Raw genomic sequence first — 22,706 nt, 5'->3', positions numbered from 1 at the left:
ATATATATATATATATATATATATGTAGCTGCATTATCTATGTCTAAGGCTATGTTCAGACAGCAGGTCTTAAACAATCTTGCGCAACTCAGATTTTTGTTGGTGAAATCTGATTTTTTTATGTGCTTGCTCATATTACACATTAAATGCCACTTCTATCAGTTTTGAGTATGAACTGAATGCGACCCTGAAGGAACCTGCATTTGCAAAAGAGTTCCTGATGTAATACGTGACCATGCAGGCATGTACTGTATTCATGGAAGTAAATATGTTTTTCTCGCCGCTATTCCTCCTGGGACGCAGAATTGTGACATTTGTCGCATTTCAATGATGTAAAGGTCGGATAAATGCGACCTGGCCGTTCAAACTGAACTTACATTTCAAAATATCAGATACGTATTGGATTTAGGACCACATATGAAAGTGGCCTGGGTCAGATTTGAAAAAATCGGATTTGTATTTTTCAACCTGTCTTTAACAGACTTGATACAGGTCACATGTGGGCAAATAAGTCAGACCTGGGCCACATTTGTCTGCAGTCTGAATGTAGCCTAACATCTGTGTTATGTGCTTATGCAAAGTTTATGTTGGACTCTGTATTGAACTGGAAGAGGTTCCGCTATGGACATTAGCTATCTCCATTAGCTATCTCCATTACTCCATTTCTGTCTCCTCACACTAGCTCCCCTGTACCTTAGTGCCTCACTCTTCTGCTCCTCTACAGCGGCAACAATGTACAACACTCGATACCATTATTTAAAGACACTTGAGAACAAGAGGGCTCACTTCAAAACATGTCATTTCCTCTTTCTGTGTCAATTAGACTGTGCCTCAAAGCCAATACTTCAGGACTTACACTTATTATTTTGAGTGTGTTTGTATGTTCACATTGTCAGTATCACAAAATGCACCGTAAAAACCTGACTAAAATGTTGAGTGTGCAGAATTATTATGTAATATTATGATAGGTGGTGATGCTCCTCTGATCAAAAAAAAGCAGTGAAGAATGTTGCATCACTATTTCTGTTTATTTTAATAACAGATTGGATCACTTTGGTTTTGAGACAACACTAATTTACACACTATGCACGTAACTACACTATGTACACTATGTACACAGTACAGTGTGTGTAAACGTACTACTGGGACAAACTGAGAAACTGTGTTAGGTTCCCCTGTAGCAGACTGGTGCCAGATCCTCTCCCATTCATTCCAATGACAGAAGTCAATGTGCTTTACAGATGAAAGAATAATTATTTCAGCCCAGTCACCCAAGTACAATAATACCAGACCCATTTTCTCACAAGCCACTGACATTCTAATCTTATGATGACATTTCTCAAAGACACAGATCAGGAGAAATGTGACTTTTTGAAGTTTTCTGTCTCAGCAGCAAACTTTCACAGATCTCAAAACTGGTGCTGTCAAACAGTTAAAGGTTTTTAATCTGATTAATCACAGGGTTGCTGTGGATTAATTTTGATTAATCGCGATTAAATATCATTTATTTTAAATCTATATTAATTATGTTTCATTTTGCATGAGTAAACAGACTCAAGAAAGAAAGGAATATATATGCACTTAACGTGTTTATTAAACACTTTCAACAGTTTCAAACATCTGTTTCATCTTGGGTTTTTTTGTCCTCATATTTCCATCCAGAGGGCCAACGTGCTCTTTGGCGTCTTCCATCTTTATGGGTTGGTTCTGCTGCCTGTCACTACCGGATCAACCACCCGTTTGTGCATGTGCAACGCTAACTCTACTTGGACAAACCGCCCACAGCATAGACAAATTTTGCTCATTATAAGTAAATGGGAGAAAAAAAAGAGTTTAAAAATTCACAAAAAATTTTAACTTTGACCTACTTTTCCCAACATGTAGACACATCCATTCTGGCTCACTGGCAATCTATAAACCCACTTTGATATGAATTCAACCAATAGTTTTGCTACTAAAGCGTTAACAAACAAACAAAGAAACACATGGTGCCAGGCACAGCAAACCCCGCCCCTCACATGTATTGTAGCTTATTTTGGCATCGATCCAGCTGATGTCATCATGTCTATGCATGTGGGGATGTCAGCATATCAACTGCCTCTATATATGTGCCAAGTTTGAAGTAAATGAAACAAAATTGCTGTTTTTATAGACATTTGAAATTTTGTTCATTATAAGTAAATGGGAGAAAAAAAAGATTAAAAAAAAAAAATTAAAAATTTGAACTTTGACCTATTTTTCCCCAAAATATAACCACATCTACTCTGTGTCACTGGCAATCTATAAACCCAACTTGGTCTGAATTCAAGCAATAGTTTTGCTGCTACAGACATTTGAAATCTGGCCCATTATAAGTAAATGGGAAAAAAAAAAAAAAAAAAAAAAAAAGATTTTCAAAATTCATAAAAAAATGTGAACTTTGACCTACTTTTCCCAAAATGTAATCAGATCTATTCTGGGTCACAAGCAATCTATAAACCCAATTTGGTATGAATCCAACCATTAGTTTGCAGCTAGAGCAGGGGTGTCAAACATGCGGCCAGGGGGCCAAATACAGCCCGCCAGAGGGTCCAGTGCGGCCCTTGGGATCTTTTTGCAAAGTCAAAAATTCCACAGTCTTGAACTGAATTAAGCAAAAAAAAGAAAAAAAAATTGCTTGAATCAAGGAAAAAATGTTGAATTAAGCAAAAAAAAAAACAAAAAAAAAAACCAACAAAAAAAAAACCCCTTCAATTAAGTAAAGAAAAAAATCTTAAATTTAGCAAAAAATCTTGAATTAAGCCAAAAATCTTAATTAACAACTTCAAATTTGTTTCTTTGTTTTAGTGCAAAAAATAACATTAAATTATGAAAATATTGTCATTTACAAACTATCCTGTAACAATAAAATGTGAATAACCTGAACAAACATGAACAACCTGAAATGTCTAAAGAAAATGAAGCACAATTTTAAGTATTTTTCTGCCTGTTCCTCAGTGTTTAGTGCCTTTGTAGATCTGATCCATAATGCACATGTAGAAATGATGAGTTGAGGCAGAATATTGTTAAAATCGCACTGATTTTTCTTAAGACATTTCATTTTTTTCAGGTTATTCACCTCTTTTTTGTTTGGATAGCTTATAAAAGTATTTTCATAATTTAATGTTTTTTTTTCTTCACCCTTAAACAAAGACAAAAATTTGGAGTTGTCATTATGTATATATTATTATGTTATTATTTTACTGGTCTGGCCCACTGGAGATCAAATTTAGCTGAATGTGGCCCCTGAACTAAAATGAGTTTGACACCCCTGTGCTAGAGTGTTAACAAACAAAGAAACAAAAACAACACCCCTTCCCTCCCCTTTGGGGGGTAGGCTAATATATAAGCAGTAGATGTGACTATCATGAGTATCCTAAGTATACATCCACCTACAAACTTTGCACACCTACACTCTCAAAAATAGAGGTACCAGCTTGTACTTTAAAGGGTACAAATACTTGTCGCTGGGGGTGTACTTTTTTCAGAGACATTTCTGTACCCTTTGGAAATGGTCCATTTTTGTACCTTTAGTACTTTACATAGAAAGAAAACTCTCATATAGTTGATAATGCCATGATGTTTAAAGTTTGAACCGGTGGCCTAATTGAGAAAAAAACAACAACAAAAAAAAACAACATAGGCAAGTTACGACATCAAGACATGGAGGTGTGAATGAAAACTTGATAAAACAGAGATTATGGCAATAATCAGAGGTTCTAATAAGATAAGTAAATTATTAGGCTATTATCATTGAGCTAATTGGGCTATTAAATTAAAACACAAATTATTATTAAATAGAATATAGAGTAATTACAGCATGATACGTAATAAATAATGCGCTCAGCCTAATGTTTGAACTATAATTAGTCCTACTGTTCAGTTCTCCTAGCCTATAGCCTATTCTCATGGTCTACACACAGTTTTTAATGCTGCAGGGTACCTTATAGTACACATTTGTACTTTACAGAACTTTGGAGCCTTTTTCATAGTCTAAAGGTGCAATTCTGGCCTCCTAAAGACCAATATTGTACTTTTGAGAGAACATTCTTAAAAAAATGTACTTATAGCTACATAAATGTTCTGATCTGGTACCTCTATTTTTCAGAGTGTACTTTATTGTTTGCTAATTTAATACTGCATCCATCTTTCACCTTCTCCATCTGACTACATCCTAAGCCTTGCACAAGTACCAATTACCCACTGCAGCTGATAGTATACGCTCATGTCACTAAAGATACCGCTCCTGCTGCACACTGCCTCAACAAATGGGGAGCGGTTTCTATGGCAACCATTGAAAGAAATATGCCATGTAAGCATAAATGGCTTCTACGGATGAAATACTTCCCCCACTGTGACTTGTAGGCTGTGATGCTCTGAGAAAAAAAACAAAAAAAAAAACATGAGGATTAAAATAATACCCACCTACAAAGTCCGCCAGTCAAAGATAATGACTAATGCATGATGCAAAACCTCTCCATCCTCCGAGACTAATTAAAGATGATAATATTAGTGGAGCAGCACAGCCAAATCAATGGCAGATCCATAAAGGAGTGGTGGAATTGACAGTTCTCCACACAGGTTATGCACAGAAGATGTCAGTATAATTAGGTCAGTTTGGCAGTGTTAGCACCACTACTGTACTTGAGTTGAAGATGTCAGACACCAAACAACAAACTGACGTTCACATCACTTAACACACTTATATGTCAGTCACCTAAATGAACACATACACACAAGGCAAAGTCATGTGTTTACACAATTACAAGCAGCCGCACACGTGCAGGGAAATAAAATCAGACGATTTTTTTAAAGAGACAGAGATGAAGATGTTGTAAAACAGTGGAGTAGATGGTTCTTACCCTCCTGTATGGTATGTGCATGTCTCTCATCAGACACTGATCCACAGTCAGTTAAGAATTTAAGCATAAAAGAATCCACAAGGAAGCTGCAAGTGTGAGCTGAACTCTGTGATAATGTAACTCCATAGAAACTGAGAGAGCAGCACACTGTTGTCTAGCTGGAGTGTGGGTGGCTGACTACAGAGGGTGGATGTGTGTGAGTCTGGAACTGTCTGCTTGGCTGAGCTCTGCTACTCTGTGTGTTTGCATGCAGAGATGCAATGTGGATGTGTGTTGCTCTTGCCGGTCGCTCTGCCACATCCGTGCTGTTTCCTATGCCTTGCTGTCTGATCCCCAGGTGCTGCCTCTATCTAGATCTCATTTGTAGCAATGAAAAGCCAACTAGGGTTAAGAGTTTCAACACCGCCACACAGCAGCTCCAGCATTAGGAGATCTGTGATGCCTTTAGCCTTCCAGCGTTAGCCTATTTCTGGAACGTACGGCAAAGATGATACTGTATGAAAATACTGAGCTCCAGAGCTTGGCAAGCTGATCACCAGCCATGTGTGAAAACACCACGACACCAGTACCATCCACTGCCCTGCCAAACAGGTGCATCTGTGGTTATAAAGTACTTACATCTCAGCTGGGACATTCTCCTACAATGAGAGGTTAAGAAAAAAGGTTGGCTTTGTGACTGTATCAGAGCTACTTTTGAATCTATACTTAGGCTTCTCTGTAATTTTGACCTCAGCCAAGGAGGTTATGTTTTCATCTGGGTTTGTTTGTCTGTCTGTTAGCAAGATAACTCAAAAAGTTGTGGACGGATTTTGATGAAATTTTCAGGAAATGTTGATACTGGACTGATCTCCAAGTGCTTTTCTAGTTACCTCCACCAAGGAATGGCAAAGGTTATGTTTTCATCTGGGTTTGTTGTTTGTTTGTTAGCAAGATAACTCAAAAAGTTATGGACAGATTTTCAGGAAATTTTCAGGAAATGTTGATACGGGCACAAGGAAGAAATTATCAAATTTTGGTGGTGATTGGGGGGGGGGGCTCGCAGATCTGTCTTGGTGGAGGTCTGCGCTCTCTAAGTGCTTTTCTTGTTTACTTTATGAGAAAACACCCAAACCCTGAACACAGTGACCTGACTCAAAGGTAAGAAACTGCATCTAAGACTGTAAACTGACAGACAAATATAACGAAAACATGCCCTGTGCTGTGTGCATGTTGTGTTTTTCATTTCAGAAGATCAATGAAATGATTCAAAGTTGTTGATCTGCAGATTCAGGTTTTTGTAATAAGCTCCACTAAAACCCTGCAGGATTGGGTTGTGGATCAAAAAGGACAAAAAGTGCCCCCTTCACTGCAGCCCACTGTTGTCTGTGCAGCAGGTCACTCATCTAATTGTGACTAATTTCCTGTCGTGTCTCCAATCAGCAGCTGGCCTGGAGCCCAGATGTTCAAAAAATACTCATTGCTTTTTGCAATAAATATTTTCTTGCTCTGGGGCCTTTCTGTCGCCGAGGAGCAGCCTTACTCTAAAGCGCAATGATTTCTTCCCTCTCACTATCTGTTGGTCATTATCAGCCTGTTCATTTGCATGCAGCATGTGTTCCCATCCAGTTTTCTGAGTCCTGTGTAATCAGCTGCTTTGCATCATCTGTCTGAAGGAGACTGGCACCGTGCCCTCTGCCTGATGCCTCCACACAGCAGATATGGCCAGGCTGGCACCGCCACCTTTACTTTGGCATCACACACCGTCTGTGGAGTTAAAGGCTACATCACAGCCTTCTACATCTCCACTTCTAAATGGACAGAGGCAGATAATCTGTGGCACACTTAATGGAATTTGTCTGTTCAGTATGTTAATATGCCTTTGATCATTGGTACTGATGGTGCCACTTTGTTGGTTACAAAGTAAACGCTGAGTTCATTTCTGATGTTTTTGTTTAGTTGTGTGGAATCCACAATGTAAGAGTGGGTTTTGTCATTATTTCTGTTTCTTTATATAAGAATTATATGTACAGAAAAATAATAATATGCATTCACATGGGCTAAGGATGGGTTGAATTAACTCAGTTATCAAAAAATCTAAACAAATTCTTAATGTGGAGACTTTTTATTCAATAATATAATCATTAAGGATATGTTTGCTTCATTTTATGTAAAACCAATATATTTTTTTCAACAAATAATACACATTGGTTTGCTCCTGGAGGATTCTGTTAGGTTTCTGTAAATTGGCTTAAAGTCTGGTTTCAACCGGCTCAATATGTAAAGTGTCAGGAGAACTTTTGTTATGAATTGGCGCTATATAAATAAAATTTGATTTGAGTTGAGCTGATTGGCACCGTTGAATTTCCCACTTTTTGTTATTGTCGGCATTTATTGATACTGTTTATATGTTTCAGTTAATTTTGGAACTCTGCAAGAAATTTAACTCCAGCTGCTATGTCAGTGTGTAGATACACTATTTTGTTTTCAGACACATTCCTCTTTTTATTCCTAGTTACACAGTAATTACACATCAGTAATCACCTCTGACGTAGTGCAATGATTACATCAGTGTTTTTCAACCCTGGGGTCTGGACCCCATGTGGGGTTGCTTGGAATTCAAATGGGGTCGCCTGAAATTTCTTGTAATTGATAAAAATAAAATAAAAACTTACTAAAAAAAAAAAAAAAAAAAAATATATATATATATATATATATATATATATATATATATGTGTGTGTGTGTGTGTGTGTGTGTGTGTGTGTGTGTGTGTGTGTGTGTGTGTGTATATATATATATATAGGCCAGCCTAGAATGGAATCCTGCTGCTATAATGCTATTTTTATACCATGTTTAATGCAAATGATCCATAATTCCATAATTTCTCATAATTTTACATTTTCAGTCTTACATACCTTGAGTAACTATTGTCAATTTCAGTCGATTTCACTGTACCATATATTGGTGGGGAGTACCACTAGGTTCTATTTGTAAATAAAGTGTATTACAGTTTACAATTAAAATGTTGTTTGTTTCATTTTTTTTTCCACACATTTGCAAATTCCATGTATTGATTTTTGTAATAATTTAGATCATTTGCATTAAACATGGTATAAAAATAACATTATAGCAGCAGGATTCCATTCTAGGCCGGCCTAGAATAGAATTCCATTCTGGGCCGGCCCGATTCTGAATCGGGCCAGATTCCGTTTTGGGCCTCGACATATATATATATACACACATATATATGGTGAGTTGAGAGAGACAATCACAATACATAAAAGACATGACAAAGTGTGAAGCTGATCTGATGCTGCAGCTCTTACATAATTCATAGTTTGAGTTCTTGTTTGTTCAGTATTAATTGTCAGCCTTGTAAATCCAAGCTGGACTGACTGTACATATCCTGACCAAGGAAAATAAAATTCTCCCTTTGTGCAGTAATCTACACCTGGCTGTTCTGCCTCCGTCCATAATATACATTATATAGACTAAATGTCATCTAAAATTCTTGTTTATTTGCAACATAGTATAGCAAACTATTACATGATCAAAACCAAATTCATTTTAGCAAAAAAAAAAAAGTTTCTGTTTTGAATGTCTGGGATCGCCAGAAATTCATGATGTTAAAATAGCGTCACAAGCCAAAAAAGGTGAGGAACCACTGGATTACATACTGGATCCCAGTTACACTTTATCTATGAAGAATAAATCACATGGTCACAGTCATTACATGAGAAGGGGTAAAGCTATTTTATTCTAACTTTATGGCTAATGGTGTATGTAATCACAAAATGCTGATGGTGATTATTTTGAATCCAGGAACAATAAGCAGAGAAAAGGTAAAAAGAAAGTTGCTACATTTTATTTTGTTTTAAGTGTATTTAACCTTTTTGTAAAGAAATAACTCATCTCAAAATGATCTCATTAATCAGGATTAATTACAGGAAACTGTGAGATTATTTTTTAATACCCTGAGCCTTAGTAGTATTACAAGCCTGCTATCCACTTTTAGCATCATATTACCAGTTAATGAGTCCTTCATATCATTTTAGTACTGTAGACAGAATTTTCTCATTTCAAAATGCATAATTAAAAAAAAAGAAGAAAAGGAAGAAAGAAACCACAGCAACAAAGCCTAAAATTAAAAAAGAAAAAAAAAAAAAAATCACTCCAGGGTAAACCTGATGTATTTGGGCCTTTCACTCCCCCCCCTCTCTCTCTGGGTCATGATTGTCTCTGAGTAAGGAGATTAAGATAGCATGCGTCAATCCAGGATTTAGACAGAGAGAGACAAATGCAAACTCCTCACCAACAGCCAGCCCTGCTGCTTGGGCTGCATGTGCTCAAGCTCCCTGACAGTCATCAGATAAAGATACAATAGCTGCATTAATTTTATCTGTACCACTTAATTCCTGCCTTGCCTGGTGCCTGTAATAGATATACTATTTCTTTAATGGTTTATACAGTAGATGGCAAGACTCTGCTGTTCTGCGCTGCACAGAGTTATGATGCAACATGATTAGAGTCGGCATAAGGAGGTGTGTGTGTTGGGGGAGATTATATAAAAAAAAGAATAAATAAATAAAATAAAGCATTTTGCCAAGCATTCATGTTACAGTTATTCATCACAGACAGTTACTGAACCTATACTATCCCTGAAACTACCATCAGTCCTCTGACTACACATACTGTCAGACTAAACACTGAAGGGAAAACAGAGGAAATAAGAAGCAACACAACCCAGTCACTGAGGTGGAAACACTCGTGTTCTTCCAAATCTTTCCAGAATGTTCTGATGCCTTGTTGCTCTGCTTCCTGCCTGGAAGGATAGTAGGTATCTGGATGTAATGCCCCACTAACAGCCACTAAGAGGCTTTTCCTATTCTAGGTAACAAGCAGTGGGCCAGTGCTCCACTGCAAAGCAAGACAGTAGGCCATCCGGAGGCTGCAAGGTTTCCTCCAATCCCACATGTGCTATTATTACCTCCACCAGGAGGTACTGGGATCACTTTGCTCTGTGTGTTTGTTTGTTTGCATGTTTGTTTTAGTGCTGGGCAGCGATTAAATTTTTTCATCACAATTAATTGCGTGGATTTCTGCGATTAATCATGATTAATCCCATAGTTATATGGGGGGGTTTGCCGGCATCAACAGCATGTTTTGCCTTTCACTGATATTTCAGACTTGAAGTACTCTGGTGATAAAAAAATAATTCCACATGCCAGTGCGTACAAACAACTGTGTCCTTCTCAGCCCCACCATCTGAAGACATTTACAATGAAAATGTCCATGGAAAAGACCGCTACTTTTCTCCATGTTTATGTCCACACCAGTTTTTTTCCGCTTGTGAGTGATTGACAGGAGTCTTAAACCCACTAATAAGTACTAATACTAATAAGCCCAATAATATGTGATGTTCAAAGCAAGCAAAGGTGGCCTTCTAGTGGTCGGCATAAATTGCACTAATGTTTTCCCGTTGACAGTTCAGACATAAGAAGGAACAAACAGAAACGTTTCTTTCACTCTGTTTGTATGGCCCCAAAAACGTTTGCCTGTGAGTATTTTCTGTTCAGTTGTTGTCAGAATGAATAGTATAAAATATCTCTGATGTGAACCTTTGTTGCTGGATAAAAAGATGTCGTAAATCTTAAATTAATATGTAAATGCTTATCGTTAGTGTGTCTATGGATTTTCCCATTCAAGTTAGCATCGAGATAGCAATCTTTTTCCCATTCATTTAAATGTATAACGCCATGTAAATGTACTAAGGCAATGAACAGAACTGAGACATATTTTGTTTGTATGTTGCAGTTTTACAGTGAGTCTACAGTAAAAGATTTGGACAGAAGTTTTGGGCGTCCAACTTTTCTTGTTAAACCTGTTGTCTATCTGCCAAGCTAATCGCTATACATACACAAGCGGGGCAGAAGAATAGGAGTTAGAATAAAACGGCATTAACGTGAGAAAAAAAAATTGTCGGTGTTATTTAATGAATGTGTTAACGCGGTAATAATGCGTTGACTCGCCCAAAAGGAAAAAAGTTTCCCTGGATGTCAAATATACTTAAAAATAAATTAGAATGCACTTAAAAATATAGGTTTGATGACACTACTAGAAAATATTAAGTATAGTCAACTAATTTGTAGATATATTCGAATATGTGAATAAATTTAAGTAAAATGGGTTTTAATTAATACACCTCTTTTTCTTTTAACCACGTAAATTGTCAAATGCCCATGTATGTCTGGACATGCTTTTAGTCAAAGCAGTGTTTTTCAACCCTGGGGTCAGGACTCAAAAGGGGTCGCTTGTAATTCCTAGTAATTGATAAAAAAAACAACAACAACAACTTACTAATAAAAATATACGGTGAGTTGACAGAGACAATCCCAATCCATAAAAGACATGACAAACTGTGAAGCTGAAACTGAAGCACTGTGGTTCTGTTTATCTGTCAAATGTTCATTGTGGTCAGTTTCAGATGCTGCAGCTCTTTCATAATTCATAGTTTGAGTTCTTGTTTGTTCAGTATTAATTGTCAGCCTTGTAAATCCAAGCTGGACTGACTGTACATGTCCTGACCAAGGAAAATCAAATTCTTACTTTGTGCAGTAATCTACACCTGGTTTTTCTGCCTCCGTCCATAATAATATACATTATATAGACTAAATGTCATCTAAAATTAACGTTTATTTGCAAAATTGTATAGCAAACTTTTACACAAACAAAAATTAATTTTAGCAAAAAAAAGTCTCTGTTTTGGATGTCTGGGGTCAACAGAAATATGTGTGTTAAAATGGGGTCACAAGCCAAAAAAGGTTGGGAACCACTGGGTTAAAGAGTAGCTGCTATAGGAGTTTCGGTGCTTATCAAAGATACAACTCAAAAAGTTCTAAGCAGCTGTCGGTTTTGGACGATCGTTTGTTTTATCCGTTAGAAGAGTGTTTTGTTTGATTGTCCACCAGTTCCATCAACCTGTTCCAAGGACATTTTCTCTTAGCTAGGTGTCCGCTAGCTGACCTGCCACTTTTAAGACCGAATAAGTTGAGTTTACTTTAAAAAAAGAAAAAAAAAAGAAAAAAAAAAGAGAAAAGTGTTTGCCTTAAAAAGAATTAAGTAAAATTAATTACATTTTTAAAGTACATTTAACTTAAAATCTTAGCTAAATGTAAGTTAAATGTACTTAAAAGTTCATTAATCACTACTACATTTTTTTTAAGGCACCCACTTTTCTCATTTTTTTTTTTTTTTTTTTTTTTTAAAGTAAACTCAACTTATCTGGGCTTACAGTGCAAAGAGTTTATCACATGTTTTCCATTTTTGTACACAATCACCAACAACTAGTGGTGATCTTTAAACTGTAGACATGCATATAAAACATTATAACTAAACTTCTGCAATCTCTGCAATTTTAGCATACATTTCTGACAAAGGTTTGGGTTTAAGTAACAGAAAAACCTAATAATGTTTTAATATGATGAATACCATGTTCTTTATATAATTACTATAAACCTTTAAATATGGTGCTTGTAGGTTCACATGATCAGGATGGTATCACCTCCACCTCAGTTTGAGCCAGAAAAAACCCTAACCTCAGTTTAAAAAAATAAATAAATTCCAGTTCCTAATTTGTAATTTGAAACCTCAGATATCCTCTAGTGACTGGAAATGACCACAAACAGACTGGGTGATTCCACAGTGAGGTAATGGTAACATGTCGCTCCTTTGGCCCAAAACCAAATATTTCTGCAGACTAAATACTAAAGGTGAGACAGAGGAAAAGAAATAGGAAGGAAAATGATCCAGGCATTAAAGTGGATTGTTTTCTGTTCCTCTAGATCATTCCAAACTCTTAGATATTATAGACATTACTCACAGGCTGCACATCTTTATTCACTGTTGCACTGTAACAAGTTTCTGTAGTTTTCACAGCATTATTACTGTATAATGAGCAAATGCTTACTGTAGAACCTGTATACAGTATGTTGCTGTAGATCTGCAAAGCATCATGGGCAAAATTAATTGAAAATTAATTAATTCTACAGTAAAATATATTTTTCTGTAAATCAAAATACAGTAATTTTGAGCAGGATTTTTCTTTTTTTTTTTTAGCTGCCCTCTTTGGGTCATACTACGTTTTCAACATTGAATATCCAGAGGAGGCAGCCACATGACTGGAGTTTATCCAGAGGTAAGCACGTATTTGTTCTGAATATTCTTCACTAGGGATGGGAGCAAGTATTTGTTATGTGACCACCTACTCCACAAGTAAAATACTACTCAAAATGTGTCTGATTTTCACAGATTTTCACCGTTCAAACTTTAAAATGTTCAGCTTCTTCAGGACATTAGTGCTTGTATTTATATTTTTAAATTTTTTTTAAATATTCAGCTTTTTATGCCAAAAATTTTTAATGGTTTATGGAGAAATCAGCACTTCTTCTAGTACTTCAGATTCTATAGACACCTTTAAGCGACTCTTAAAAACTCACTTTTATAAACAAGCATTTCATCAAATCTCTTCTGTTTACGCCCCAGTGAATTCATGTTACTGACTTGACTTCTTCCCTAGAGTCTCTGTGCTTTATCACCTCAGGTTTTCCCTGGATCTTCACAGGTTTTCCTAAGATCATCTCTAACCTGCTGCTGTGGTCCTGCCTCTCTCCACCTTTATGTCTGGACCTGCTGCTGTGGTCCTGCCTCTCTCCACCTTTATGTCTGGACCTGCTGCTGTGGTCCTGCCTCTCTCCACCTTTATCTCTGGACCTGCTGCTGTGGTCCTGCCTCTCTCCACCTTTATCGTCATCACTCACTTATCCATATAATTACGATAGTGTTTATTATACTGTTCTATACATGTTCTAGTTCAGTTATCTGTGCATGTGTCTCCACCTACCTCCCCCCTCTCCCCCAGTCTCTCTCTATCTCTATCGCTCTCTCTTTTCTCCTCCTTTACTTTCTCTCTTTAACCCCAACTGGTCAAGGCAGACGGCCATCCTTCAGGAGTCTGGGTCTGCTCCAGGTTTCTGCTGTTAAAGGGAAGTTTTTCCTTCCGCTGTCACCAGTCAGAAGTGTTTGTTCCTGGAGGATTCTGTTGGGTTTCTGTAAATTGGCTAAAAATTTGATTTGATTTGATTTATCTCCACATTATGTGAAGCACTTTGTAACATGTTGTTTTAAAAAGTGCTATATACGAGCACTCGTAAATAAATAAATAAATAAATGAATAAATAAAGCTTTACTTACTTGATGGCAGCGCCTGCAGCCAATCAAACTTGAAGCACTTTTTGCACTTACTAAGGGTTTTTCCCTCAAGTCTAAATTCTTGCTTATGTTGTACGTCACTTTGGAAAAAAGCGTCTGTTAAATGAAATTGTAAAATTGTAGAAATCTTCAACAAGCCACACTTTCAACTTTTTCAGCTGTATTTTCAACCTTTCTTTTCAGCTCAAAGCAAATTTTAACCACCTAAAACAAAGCCCACCCAAATAAATCAATACTGGTTCAAGAGTGCACTAAATAAAGGACATTCCCATTTTTCACATCATCATCAGACAGCCCATTCCTTTGCCATAACATTTTCTCAAGTGTATTACTTCAAAAAATCCAAACTATCACCTCAAACAGCAGTTCTTTATTTTTACTCACCATGCAAAAGATAGAAAACCAAGAATGGCTTTTATTGGTTCCATGAGAAATGTAAGTCTAAAATGTCTGCACATATCACATACAAAAAGTTGAGTGCTTGTTTTTGTTTTGGAGTATTCAATAAAATACCCCAAATTCCCATTTCACAGTAGTCCACTATTTACTGTGATACAAAATACATCACCATATTACAGTAATGTAATAGTAATTACAGTACTGTGATTGGTGCTGTAATGACAATTACAGTATTTTACAGGTACTGTCATTTAATATACACCAAGTATACTGTAGAATGTAATACAGCAACTTACTTGCTAATTGCTGCCAGCAAGTTACTGTACATTTCAGTGTCCTTGTTACGGTGTGTTCATTGCAAATGCATTGTTGTTAATTTGAAAATGAGTGTAAGTAAAGGAGTTAATATTCTTCTTTTTTTCAAATGCACATGATCTTTTCATCCAAACTCTGGTGTGGCTTAACCCTTTCATGCATAGTGGTCACTCCAGTGGACAGTTATTCTCCAGTTGTTCTCTTGTATATTCATAGGTTTTGTTGTTTTAGTTCCATATGAGCCAACACAGTGGACACTTATGCAACATCCCATAATACACTGCAATTCATACCATTACTATAACTTTGCTGTTCTTGATAAACCTGATCTGCAGTAACATGTTTAAGTGTAAATCAGTTATTTGTTAGACAAAAAGAGTTGTTTTTTGCATATTATATGAGGTAATAACTAGCATTAGAGTGTGTTAAAATGTGAGAAAACATCAAATTAGCGGCCTTAAAAATGTTTTTATTTCATTGTTTTCATTTTACTTTCTGATATTGGGTTTTAAATACATGTTTCTTTACTTAAAAAATTAAATGCATAGACATTTTTGTAACTCCACGAAAAAAAAAAAAACTCGATCGCATTTTTTTTTTTATGCCTAAGGAGGTATAAAAACACTCCAGAAAAAAAAAATCTTGACTAAGGTTCTCATAATTCATGCATGAAAGGGTTAAAAATAGATGTCAGAGGTTTTTAAAGGGTTAGACTGTGACTGTGACAAATCTGTATGTGAACTTTCCCAAACACACAAACCTCCAGTATGTTGCAGATTAGAAAAAACTACAACAAAATCATATGACAAAATGTATTTCCAGTTAACCTTAAAAGACCTAAACAGTCATCTGCGACCTAAAGCATCTACTGAACCATTAAACCAGTCAATGCATTTCAATAATTCAAATAAAATGCAGTTTCTCTGCTTTTCATCATCATCACATGTGACCCATCTGGACGTTCAGACACTCTATAGCAGGGGTGTCAAACTCATTTTAGTTCAGTTCCATATTCAGCTGAATTTCATCTGCAGTGGGCCGAACCAGTAAAACAATAACATAATAACCTATAAATAATGAGAACTCCAAATTTTCGTCTTTGTTTTAGTGCAAAAAACCCCCATTAAATTATGAAAATACTTACTTTTATAAAGTATCAAAAAAAAAAAAAAAACCCTGAAAAAACTGAAATTTAAATTAAAAAGCGTAAGAAAATTTAGTGCAATTTTAACAGTATTATTCCTCAACTTCTCATTTGTACATGTGCATTATGGATCAGATCTACAAAGACACTAAACACTGAGGAACAGGCAGAAAAAATGTTAAAATTGGGCTGAATTTTCTTTAGACATTTCAGGTTTTTCATATTTGTTCAGGTTATTCACATTTTAGTGTTACAGGATAGTTTGTAAATGTAAATATTTTCATAATTTAATGTTATTTTTTGCACTAAAACAAAGGAAAAAAATTACATTGTTAACTCTAGATTTTTTTTTGGCTTAATTCAAGTGTTTGGTTTTTTTTTACTCATTGAAGATTTTTTTTTTTTGTCTTAATTCAATATTTTTTTTTACTTAATTGAAGATTTTTTTTTTTTTTGCTTAATTTAAGATTTTTTTTTTACTTAATTGAAGATTTTTTTTTTGGCTTAATTCAAGATTTTTTCCGTAATTCAAGCTACATTTTTTTTTTGCTTAATTTAATTGACGACTGTGGAATTTTTGCACTTGGCAAAAACATCCCAGGGGCCGAACTGGACCCTTTGGTGGGCCGCATTTGGCCCCCGGGCCGCATGTTTGACACCCCTGATTTATAGTCAACAAGGAAACACCACTGACGTTGACACATCAAGAAACCCCTTAGTTTAACAAATCCTAGTTTTTATATTCAGTTAATGTTATATTTTGTTGAAAAGGTCACTTTTGCTTCGGATTTTTTTTTTCTGACATAATAACTTCACTTTTTTAGCTTTTATGAACATGTACATAATAAATTAAATATATTAATTAATATATTATTATTATTAATTAATTATTAATTAATATATTAATTAAATATATAACTATATTATATATATATATATATATATATATATATATATATATATATATATATATATATATATATATATATATATATATATATTCATTTTTGAATACTTTATTTTTATTTGTTTGATCACCAGACAATCCAACACAGAAACTAGGGCTCACTGGTTGACCATAAAATATTTAAATGACACACAGTGGTAATTATTCTTTGTTCTGTTTATAGTCCAGCCATTTTCTCCAGTGCTATATGAAGATATATTCCTGGATCTGTCGGTAATAAGTCAGTCTTTCCATAAAGTAGATTTCCTATTTTATAACTAGCCACTGATCCTCACAGAATGCATCAGTTTTGAGCCAGTTCCTTTTTGGAAGCAATTATAAGAATTTTAAAGAGGTATTTGTCTTTTTTCTCTAATACATCTCCAGGTAGCAGTCCCAGCAAAAAGAACTTGGGGTCCTGAGGAATTATTAAAGTCATAATGTCCTCAGTCAAAGTGCCGTATAGATGGACCACCTTTGGACAGTCTGTTCTGTCAGTTAGGGGAGGTCATATTTGGAACAGCATACCCCTCCCCATAAGAGAATGCCCCACATTCTGAACTTCAAAACTGGCTGAAGTCTAATCCACATTGTACACACCAGAGCCCTGCAGGTCTCCTCATGCACGGTGCATGTTTTCTCCCATGTGTGTGGATAATCTGCACTACTGCACCTCACTAACACCAGCTGCCTTTAACCAGGTAAACTGCTCATGTTCATGTTCAGCTTCACTGGAGTCCAGTTTTCTTTGTTTTGCGCTGCATGACCTCCTGCCCATGCACCAGTGTCTCTGCAGGTGTTTTATTAATACTGAAAGGTTAACTGTGTATACTGTGAATGTCAACTAATGCTATGGAATGTGTGGGTGTAGCCTGAATTTTAAAAATGTTTCTAATTTTATGAACGCTGGTATTTTACATCTTACCCACACTGTAAAAAAAAAAAAAGTTGAAAAAAACGGTATTATTCCGGCAGCAGGGGTGCTGAAAAAATACTGTAAAATAACAGAAAATAACCATCTCATAAAACTACGGTAATTTTCCATAATTAAAATACAGTTTTTTGCCCTAACTTTACATGAGATTTTGAATTTTTTTTTTTGTCTTTTTAATGTTTAATAAAGAATATTTTCATGTATTAAACCAATCAAATTACCTATAAATATATATATATATATATATATATAATAATTTTCAATGAGACTCAGTTGTCCAATCCACTGATAAAAACTGTATTTGGACAGTTTATCAGTGCTTATACATGTTATACATTCACAAAAATACATTTATTCAACATTATTGTTGTGAAATCTCCCGTAAATACACAAGATATTTGACATTTATCAAACAAGTCTTGTTAAACTGACAGAACAAATACTTCTGTAACGATTAATTGTCAGTAATTTTATCTCGTTTTATAGATAGATAGATAGATAGATAGATATTTTTTTTACAGTATTAAACTTTAAATTAACAGTTTAATCTCATAAATAAAAAAGAAATATTTGTGAAATTATGATACATTTGCAAATGTATTTTAACTGTATTTTTCTGTGAAAAAAAAAAAATCTTTTAAAAAATGGAACATTTATATTCATTCACAGTTACAGTTTTTTTGTGTTATTTTACATTTGACATGTTAAAATCACAATCTGGTTTTGTCATTTCATTGATATTTTCCTGTTTCTTAAAAATACAGGAAAAATCTGTAAAATAAACAGTGAAAATTCTCTTAAATTGCAGATTTTTTTTTTTTACAGTGCAGGGACAGCAGTTGAAAAATAGCTTTTTTGCTAATACTACAGATATGTTCATTAATGTGTACTCTCTCTGCTAAACAAGCAAACAAACAAATCAATAATTTTAAAAAGCCTTTCCCAGAAAGACTTCAATTTTGTACTTGTTCAGAAAATGAGAGTGATTAGCACTGTTCCCAACAATATCGTTAATGTTCCTTTACTTTAACCCTTTCATGCAAGAATTATGAGAACTTTAATTATGTCTTTTTTTTTTTTTTTTTTTCTGCGTGTTTTTATTCCTCTTAAAGCATGAAAAGAAATGCAGTTGATTTTTTATGACCCTATTTTTCAGAGAGTTACAAAAATGTCCTCTCAGCTGGACACCATGCATTTGATTTTAGAAGCAAAGAGACATGTATTTACTGATATACTGAGAAAACTATGAAATAAAAACATTTTTAATGCTGCTAATCTGATGTTTTCTCAAATTTTAACATACCTGCAAGAAGATAATATGCAAAAAAAAAAAAAAACAACAACATTATTTTAAGAACAAACAAGCAAAACAAAACTTAATTGCAGTCTAATAACAGTTAATTTTTTTCACTCAGACATGTTAGTGCAGATCAGGTTTATCTAGAACAGCAGTTACAGTAATGGTATGAATTACAGTGTATGGGATGGTGCATAAGTGTCCACTGTGTTGGCTGATATGGAACTAAAACAACAAAATCCATGAATACACAAGAGAACAGCTGTAGAATAACTGTCCACTGGAGTGACCACTGTGCATGAAAGGGTTAGTAGCAGGGATGTCCGATAATATCAGCCCACCGATATTATCGGCCCGATATTGGCATAAAAATGTAATATCGGTGAATATCGTTATCAGTTTTTTTTGCCTATCAATAAAACCGATAAAATAATGCCTTGATTTCGCTGACATTTACCAACACGTACATGAAGCATTGTTTGTAGCTGAAAGAAATGTGCAGTTTTCAAAATTGTACAGTAGAGTTGCCACACTGTAATAGACTCATGGAGGGAGGAAGAGAAAATAAATAAATAAGGCATTTTTTCCACAACTTAAGTTGAAGTATGTATTCTTTGCACAGACAGTGTTTACATTTTGAAAGCCTTGTTGCATTTGAGAATGCATCCAATGGGGCATCACAATAAAATTAGGCATGATGTGTTAATTCCATGACAGGAGATATGCGATGTTACCTAAAATTAGTTTCATATCCCGCATATATCGGCAGCGGTATCGATAGATATCGGAATCGGAAATTAAGCGTTGAACAATATCGGTATATCGGTTTTTGGCAAAAAAGTCAATATCGGACATCCCTAGTTAGTATGTGGTGTAATAAAGAATCTAATCAGGCTTTTCCACCCAAGGAAATACCTGTTTTTAACGGAAAACAGCAGGGATAAAATAATAAATGGTGATTAATCAGTTAGGAAAGAGTAGATTTAGAGGAAACTGATTGGAAAGTCACAACAGAAATAGTTGTGAGTAAATAAAAACGTGTGTTATGTATGTGTATCCAACAGTTGAAGTTGCTTCAGTTTCCACACACACTGTGTCCTTGGCCTCCTGCTGTTGGACACATTCCACTCATGCCAAAAATCATTAGAAAAGCGCAAGAAAAGTGTCCATGTGAGCCTTAAAGACAGCCTGTTATGTAAGTGTGTGCATGTCTATAATCAAGTGCTGAACTCCTGATAACACAGGACAGCACACACATCCCTGTGCGCCCTGCGCGTTTCCACACTTTTATTAGGAGTGCGATGATGTGGAAAGGCCTCACACAAGGATTAACGCTCAGCGCAACAGATGGTGCATTCTCCTACCCTTCCTGTTCAGCACGCACACGCACACGCACACACACGCAGACAAACATACATGTATATGAGCTGACAACAGGAGCCGTTCTTTACCTTTTTCTTGGGCGGCATGGTGCGTAAGGCGCTTCTCTAGTTGTATCCAAGTTGCGCAGACCGCTTTAAACGCTCATTCACCTGACACCGGTACAAAACACATGGACAACTGTGCCATGGGACAGTGTTCTCCCCTCTACAGCAGCCGGACAAATCCCAGGATGCGGTTTTAAGCAACAATTCAAGCTGTTCTCGTCGCCGTTTTTCTGTGCGTAAAAGTGAGATGTCTTCCAAGGAGCTGCGACGCGACAGGACACCACACCACCCGAGACACAGAGGAGTTGCGTGAGGGGTTCCACTTAAGTCTGTATTGTCAGTCGCAGTGTAGTTACCCTTTGCCGAGTCCTCCGGGTATTAAAGGCTTATTTCTCGGTGCGGCATCTGTTGCGCCGCGCACCGCTCACCCTGACCTCAAACACCGAACCAACCAAAAGAAGTTTCCAAACCGCGCGTCCATGGTTCAAACCGCCACAGTGGTGGATGTGTGGTTCATGTGGTCGGTCACAGTTGGATCCGTCCTCATTGCTTGCGTGATGCCTGATTAAGTGCGTGTGTACGTGCGTCTGTGTGTGTGAATCCAAACAACTTCCTGGGGTTTGGCGGCACAAATAGGAGCATTAGAATGGCCCTGCTCCAAAATAGAAAGATGAAATTAAAAAGCTGCCACTACATAATGCCTTTGTGTGGCCCATCCAACACATATGCAGACCTTCATCCTCCACAGAGTGTAGTCAGAATATTCTCTTAAACCACCCTGGGGTAGTGGAGTAGTGCACAGGGTGAAAGCTGGCAAGCATCAAGAACACACACACACACACACACACACACACCGTTTTTAATATGTACTATATTGTAGTGTATTGCACTGTCTTGCTCTGTACTGCACTTATTACACTGTTTTGTTTTGTTTTGTTTTGTTTTGTTTTGTTTTGTATTGCACAGATCTCTGTTATTTATTTATTCATTCATTCATTCATTCATTCATTTATTTATTTATCAATTATGTGGGACTGCAGATCAAAATTAGCATTAGTGCTAACTGGCATATTTACATGTTTATAACTGAAATGGAATGGATAAATGCGTTCATTAATGTGCACTGTCCCTCCTAAATAAAGATACATACATACACATACACACACACACACACACACACACACACACACACACACACACACACACACAGTTCTTAATATGTAGTATATTGTAGTGTATTGCACTGTCTTGCTCTGTACTGCGTTTATTACACTGTATTGTTTTGTTTTGTATTGCACAGATCTCTGTTATTCATTTATTTATTTATTTATTTATTATGTGGGACTGTGGATCAAAATTACCATTGGTGCTAACTCTGGCATATTTACATGTTTATACTGAAATGGAATGGATAAATGCGTTCATTAATGTGCACCTCGTAAATAAAGATACATACATACACACACACACACAGTTCTTAATATGTACTATATTGTACCGTATTGAACTTTACTGTTTTGCAGTGTATTGCACTCTCTTGCTCTGTACTGCACTTATTACACTGTTTTGTTTTGTTTTGTATTGCACAAATCTCTGTTATTTATTTATTTATTATGTGGGACTGCAAATGAAAATTAACATTGGTGCTAACTCTGGCATATTTACATGTTTATACTGAAATGGAATGGATAAATGTGTTCATTAATGTGCACTGTCCCACCTAAATAAACATACATACACACATACATACATACATACACACACACACGCGCACACACACACACACGCACACACACACGCGCACACACACACACGCGCACACACACACACACACACACTTTTGCATATATGTGCTAATTTATGATGTGTTAAAAACAGCACAGCATCCATCACTGCAGTGAAAAACCTGAGGAATCACAACAAGAAGGGGAAAAGGAAAAAGAGTATAGACGAGACGAGAAGAGAAGAATAGAATAGAATAGAATACAGTAGACAGAATAGAAAAGAACAGAATAGAGTAGAATAGAATAGAATAGAATAGAATATAGTAGAATAGAACACACACACACTTTTGCATATATGTGCTAATTTACGATGTGTTAAAAACAGCACAGCATCCA

General features: G+C 35.9%; 1 protein-coding gene across 3 annotated transcripts in view; it reads right to left on the bottom strand.

The window, feature by feature from the left end:
* The window catches only part of cacnb2b (calcium channel, voltage-dependent, beta 2b), a 78,871-nt gene extending 57,502 nt beyond the window's left edge, over positions 1 to 21,369 (bottom strand). The window contains exon 1 of one of the 3 annotated variants that reach the window (XM_030160100.1): positions 20,611 to 21,369. In XM_030160100.1, the coding sequence (XP_030015960.1) occupies positions 20,611 to 20,628 (18 nt within the window). In that variant the 5' untranslated portion in view covers positions 20,629 to 21,369. The remainder of the gene's footprint in view (positions 1 to 20,610) is intronic. The other 2 variants (XM_030160099.1, XM_030160098.1) reach the window with 2 other exon arrangements.
* Positions 21,370 to 22,706: the final 1,337 nt, after the last annotated feature.

This window comes from Sphaeramia orbicularis, chromosome 17, assembly GCF_902148855.1.
Source record: "Sphaeramia orbicularis chromosome 17, fSphaOr1.1, whole genome shotgun sequence".
Classification (NCBI taxonomy): domain Eukaryota; kingdom Metazoa; phylum Chordata; class Actinopteri; order Kurtiformes; family Apogonidae; genus Sphaeramia; species Sphaeramia orbicularis.
The sequence above is the reverse complement of the archived record's forward strand: the minus strand, read 5'-3'. Positions and strand labels throughout refer to the sequence as shown.